At 39.0% G+C, this 6,408-nt stretch overlaps 1 protein-coding gene across 5 annotated transcripts in view; it reads right to left on the bottom strand.

Annotated features, from left to right (window-relative positions):
- mink1 (misshapen-like kinase 1) overlaps positions 1 to 6,130 on the bottom strand; it is a 32,890-nt gene extending 26,760 nt beyond the window's left edge. For 3 of the 5 annotated variants that reach the window (XM_055017251.1, XM_055017250.1, XM_055017248.1), the window contains exon 1: positions 4,795 to 6,129. In XM_055017251.1, coding sequence (XP_054873226.1) covers positions 4,795 to 4,851 — 57 coding nt within the window. In that variant the 5' untranslated portion in view covers positions 4,852 to 6,129. Of the gene's footprint in view, positions 1 to 4,794 lie in introns of all 5 variants that reach the window. The other 2 variants (XM_055017249.1, XM_055017247.1) reach the window with 1 other exon arrangement.
- Positions 6,131 to 6,408: the final 278 nt, after the last annotated feature.

Here is a 6,408-nt window from a genome sequence, read left to right on the forward strand (position 1 = left end):
TCTTTTCCAAATTTGGAAAAAGAAAAAAAAAATCAAAGATTAGACTAAAAGCACACCATATTTATTTTTGTTTTTTAAGTGGGTGATGCTTGCTTTGTTCTTCTTTGAATCCTCCACATTTACACTTCAATGCCGACCCTAAGTGGAGGTTGTATTTCATGTTGTTACACTCATGTTTCTCAGTTAAGAGTCATCCTTAAATACGGAAATGAACACAAATCAGTTAACCCCAATGGTTTTTACTGTGTACTATAGCCAATTTAAATCCAATATTAAGATTCCATTTTTCCACACAAATCATTTTAACTCAATATTCCTTAGCCACCCACTCACTATCCACCCACAAAACTTCGCATGGAAGAAACAGACACTCACATACTCCAAAAATTGATACTAAATTAAATACACAAAGATGAATTCTGTCAACATGGACAAAATGTCTTTTCTTGTATTCGTACATTTTATGTTTCAGTGCCGTGAACACATTTTCACTGACACTAATAATGAGTAGGTTGCTTTGACTCAATTATGCAACCCCCTCTCCCTAGAGACAAGGGAAAATGACAAGCAGTTCCACTTTCATATAATTTCAATATGGCTTTAAGAAGATGTGTGGGTGGAGAGACTGCTGCTTTGGGTTTAGAATGTACATCATGACCTATCCTGCTTTCATCTATTTCCAATGATGGGTTTTCTGCTTCAACAAGGAGGGAAAGATCTTCCTTTAGGACAAGGAATTTAAGTGAAAAATAGCATATGTATGTTACATATTTTAGATATAAAGAGGATACACTTAGAGAGGGTTTTGCAGTAAAACTGAGAAATGACCACACTTTCAAAACAAAAACACACAGCTGATATGATAGTATAAACACGCTGGACAGATTTCGAAGCATGTTATGCATAAGGACACAAAAGAGGGGGGGACCGTGACATAAAGTAGGAGGCTAGAGAATGATGGTATGGAAGGGAATAATGTAATGATAGAGTGGGTGGCAAGTCAGAGGCGGTAGCTTCACCCACGTCCAGCTCAAAGAGTGGGATGAGAGGAATGAGGTGATAGAAGGGGAAGGGTACCGTTATGTTCGAGGAGTAGCACCACCAGTACACAGTCGAACAACGTTACGATGGTTGCAAAAAAAGGAAAGGTAGTAGGAGGGGAAATCTACATTTAGCCTACATTAATCATAGGAACGGCAGCACTGACACTTCATATGGATATTATGATGTCACATTAACAGGCCAGATCAATACAATGGAGAAGAACTTCAGTGAAGAAAGCAATTAAATTACACAAATGTCAAGCTGCAATAAACCTGTTGCAAAAAGAACAAGCTCAATTCAATGTGGTATGTACTTCATTGGTAATGGTCCAGGGGGAAGTTGACAATACATTTCCTGCAAGGGTTACAACTTAGCTGACAGTGGAAGTCTTTAAACAAGAAAAGAAGAAGACTGCTCTATCTGTGGTTACACAGATGCAATAATCATCAAAATCTCAAACACTTGCATTTCCTAAATATCATTAGAAAACTATTTCCTGGTAACGTGTTTTTAAATTGGAAAGTATGTGAGGTCATTAGCACAATGTGAAATCAAAAAAAACCCAACAACAACACAGGACAAGGGAGGAAATGTAGTTTGCAATTTTTTAACCACTTCATTTTCATTTTGTCAGTGGTGGTTCCAATAAAGCTTTGTAAAGTGCAAAACTATCATAGAGCTTTCATTAATATTACAGCAATCATCCGTCTTACACTTACGTAAGGTTGCTTCTGCCAAACATAGTCACTATGGAGTATCTGACTGCAACAAAATAAAATCATAACACTAAATTTCTCATGAGGTCCATTTCCAGAGGGCTGATGTTTCTTGCTAATCAGCATCCTCTCATTACACTCTGAAAGCTTCTGTTTAAAACTGAAAATGGACCATAAAAGTCTTTTTCCAATAGTTTTTACATTAACAAGAAAAAGACTTTTTGTTGTCACTTCTTGCTGCTACTAAATGTGGAACTTATGCCACGTGTAATCAGCATAATTAACCAGTTTACCTAGTTCTACCCAGCGCGATTGGCACTGGAATTAAGTGTTTTTGCACAAATGATTTGTTGTTGCCTGTGTGCAGTGAACTGTTGTTATATAATGCTGGAATCCCTCTGTATTCTGTAGTAAATTTCTTGAAAAATACTGTGATTGAGCCACTGAAATGTTTTTTTAATGCTCTAGCTGAACTTTGAAAATGTTCCTCTAAGAGTGGGTCTGTGTTTTGTTTATCTCCTTCACACGCACATAACGCATAAGCATGCACACACATGGGTGAAGCAGTACCCAGTCCTGCCAATGGTTTCACACCATTACATTATCCAACAGGTGATGGTAACACCCCAGATATGCTGCAATGCGCCAACAAAAGCAGTTATCAAGAAGAATGCTAGCTAATAAACACGCTGAATTTAAAATACTCAAAATCGCCTCTGCAAATGTTTTATGAGGAACAAAACACATTCAACACTTTTGTTAGCGCTCAAGGATACACACAATGCGTGATGGTGAGTCACACGGACTGTAAACATAATTTTATTTGTTTAAAATAATTTTTTATGGGTACCCTTAAAATGGGTAGTTCATAAAATGACACTTATCTCCAGTGGTAGCTGGTCATGCAGATTATGGTGGTGAAACTTCTTAATGAAATGGACATAAACATATTCTATGTATATAATTAAAACACTCCAGTTTTTCAACAACAACAAAACTGATAGGACAGCAGACTAACCAATTAGCTATTGCTAGCGTAACGTTGTAGACAAGATCCTTAACCAGCTTCCCACCAACAAATGGAGCCAACTGTATTCAGTGGTATACATAGATAAACATGAAAAAAACAAGCTTTTATCATCATATATGATGACAATGGTGGGGATTAACTTTACCATGAGTCAACCCCGTTTCTCACAAACTGTCGAGCATACTGTTAACTAGTTTACTGATACTGGGTCTGTACATATTATTGTATTATTGTATTGTATTATTGTTTGTTTTTTTGTTTTTTTAACTGTAGTGCAATATTCAAGCATTACTCCAATTTAGAATGCCAGGTGACAAATTGCAGTGCAGTTTTTTTAGATAGCAGTAAAGAAATCAGTTACTCTTTGCCAAATACTAAACAAACTACTGTCAGACTCCACTAAAGACTTAATCCCAGAACCCAATTAAGGAGTTCTATTTCCATTCAAAAATATGGGTATCTTCTTACATTTCTATTTTATATAGATTGCATTATATAGAACTGGGTCACTGTTGTCAGCATGCTGGGATTTTGAAAGATGAGATGAGATTCTCAGGTGAACCGTCAAAAGAAAGTCAGGGACAAGGTAAGACAAGACCCAACAGTATTTGGATAAACTGCCCTGATCTACTGTTAAGCCCCATATACACGTGAAAGCTACACTGAAGTGCTAAAAAGCTTCTTAATGCTTTCAGGGAGCACAGAGAACCCTTTAAAATAACTTTTAAATGCAACTGATGTTTTAAGCCTAATTAACATCACATTTATTAAGCTGTGATTGCCTCAACATTATTAGTTTTGGTGATTCTGATCTTTGCCCATTTAACAACCATCAAGAGGAAAGTCACATTTTATACACTGAAATTGGATCTCACATCTTCAGTTCTTACATTCTAAATTCAGTAGTAACCTTTTTTAATAAACTCTTGAAAGTGTTTATCATAGACCACACAATATAAAAGTGGGTAAGACAAGTCTGTAGTACATCATCTTAAACAAGCAGTGACTGAGCATATTAAGTGCCTTGTTTATACAGGTAATAGGTGTCTGTCTTAAGTGGATTAACTGCTGCAAAAACAAGTATACATCTTTCTGACAGCTTTCATTGTGATAAAGAAATAGGTCAAAAGGGAGCATCATAACTGTAGTCTTCAGTCAGAAACTATGTACAAGGAAAGTGGATTTGTCATCAAATTAGAAAACCTTCCTTTTTCCAGTTTCCTTTCTTTCACAGCAAAGTGTTTCTCATGTTACAAAGAGGCAGTCCAAAAAGTCAGGTAGAATTTTAGGGCTGCAGTCTTCAATGAAAACCATTGAACACACCAAGGAACAAAGTCTAAGACATTTTTTGTTCTATGCTTGTGCAAAGTCTGACATACTGTATTTTATAATAATAATATATGTTAGAATACCATCAGTAACTGAAATATAACTTAACTAAAAAGATCAAAAATTTAAAGGGTATAGTTAGAAGCTTTGCCATTTAACTTTATATCACTAACTGCCAGGCCTCATGTGAAAATACACCTGAAAAACAACAGGTTATAAATGGTAGTTCAGTGTATAAAAAACAGCCTCAGTCATCAAATGATGATCTATTCATGGCTGCTGCATGCAATACACATGAACTACAAGTCAACAAGTGCTTGTGCTGTTGGCTGTTAAAGCCCTGAAGGCAGGAGCAGCCTTGATGGCCTTTTTTTTCAGTTTTTTTACCAAGATACTCAACGACAAAAAGTTGCCAAGGCTGCAGAATCTGCTTTTTGGGTGGATGCATCAAGAACTGCTGTTTGTGGATATCTGTGATACTAAACAGCACAGGTGCCCATTGCACACCAGGCCAAGACGTGTTCATTCCACCTTAACTTTTTCTGCGTGGGTGTTAAATGGTCGTGCTTGTGTCAGAGGCAAACTGATACATGACATAACATCTACAGAGCCCGTCTGCCATCATTTTTACACGAATAAAGTACGGCACATTTGTGCTGTAATAACAATACTCACCCTCAGAGCTGCGAGGTCTATGTCATCCAGGCTTCGTGTGGGGGCGTTTTCAGACATAGCTGCAGAAACTTATAACGTTAGCTAACAAGTTAGCCAGTGATTTCACAAGAAGTACAAGGTGAGATTTAAGGGGCAGCCTAAAAGAGCGTATCAGGGCCTGTTATGTACAGAAAATGTCCAGTAAAGGTCCAGTATCCTGAAGCTGTTGCGGAACAACACGGTAGCACTTAGATTAGCAAATATATCGCAGATAGAGGTGCCACAGACGCACCCAGCTGGCTAGCTCACGTCAACTCTGGCCGAGAGCTATACTGGTATCCGCAGTTGTTTTACACAAATGCCAGCTGCAATAGCTAATCAAAACACATTCAACTTAAAAAAAGATATTTCAACAAACAGTTAACGTCGCTGTTAGATGGCCATTGGGGCCGATCTAACAATTGGCAGGTTTTAAATGCAGTGCACCTCCACTGTTGTTGAACACCTTGCTGCGTTCATTTTGACAAGACGCCTTGTCTTTGCTGCTGTACAACATCCCAGCTACTGTTAAATATGATTTAAAAATTCGTCTCGCGGAGAAAAAAAAAACTACCATTTAGGTGTGATGTGTCAGTGAGACACTCCTGGTTCCGGTGATGAAGTATAAAATAACATTTAGTGCTGAGCAGCGCAACGGTTGTTTTTAAGGAAAACGCAACGTCTGATGTGATGGCGTCCGGGTCCGTCCGCACCGCACCAGAACCGAGTGTCAGGCTCTCATTATTAGCCCTAAATAGCTGTCCTCCCGGAATATTACTAAAGAATAAGAGCGGAAAATGGAAATAAAGGCCTCGTTTGAAATGCGAATCCCTGCGGCTGCAGTTGTCAAACTTGTTAACGCGACTTAAATATTCCTGAAAGCGCTCAGTAATCCGAACACCGAGTCAGGTGCGCGCGATCAGGCTGACATTAACTGGCTAGCTAACGTGGCTAAGCTAGCAGGCTAAATTGTCTTTTCCAAGATAAACTTTCCTTCTTCATCCATTTTCTGTGTTGACAGTCGCGCCTAGCACTGCCAACCTTCCGGGGAAAACACAGTCAGGCAGGCAGGCACTATGTTCTGGCCAGCCACCGTAATACTTGTTAAGCTGGAGCACTCGACTCTTTAAAGTTGAGCGTCGTTGTCGTTCTTCGTCGTCCGTTTTTTATCAACTTGTAGTTGTAGTCCAACACTGCAAGATGCGGTGCAGTTAGTAACTGCGGATAACAGCCAAACTTGTTATTTCGCCATGTTTTGCTTCCCAAGTCCTCCCTCCCACTCCCAGCATTGATGTAGTCTTGCGGGGCTGTGCTGACGATTGGCTGCACACAGCACTCCTCAAGTGTTTTCTCCTTTTCAGTGGCTACGGTGCTTCACCAGGGACAAATTACCTGAAAAATTACAGCGGACCTCCACCTACGCAGCTGCCTCTGTCTGCCCCGAGCTGCACAGCTGAGGTCATCCTCTCATATACCTGTCCTGCATTGGCCTTTTGGTCACTGAATCGAGTTCATAAGCGGAATAAAATTATCTTACACACTGCTGAATGACCAAAAGTACACTGCAGTATAACATTTTTTTATCTTTTCTTCTTG

Source organism: Amphiprion ocellaris, chromosome 14 (assembly GCF_022539595.1).
Source record: "Amphiprion ocellaris isolate individual 3 ecotype Okinawa chromosome 14, ASM2253959v1, whole genome shotgun sequence".
NCBI classification, from domain to species: Eukaryota; Metazoa; Chordata; class Actinopteri; family Pomacentridae; genus Amphiprion; species Amphiprion ocellaris.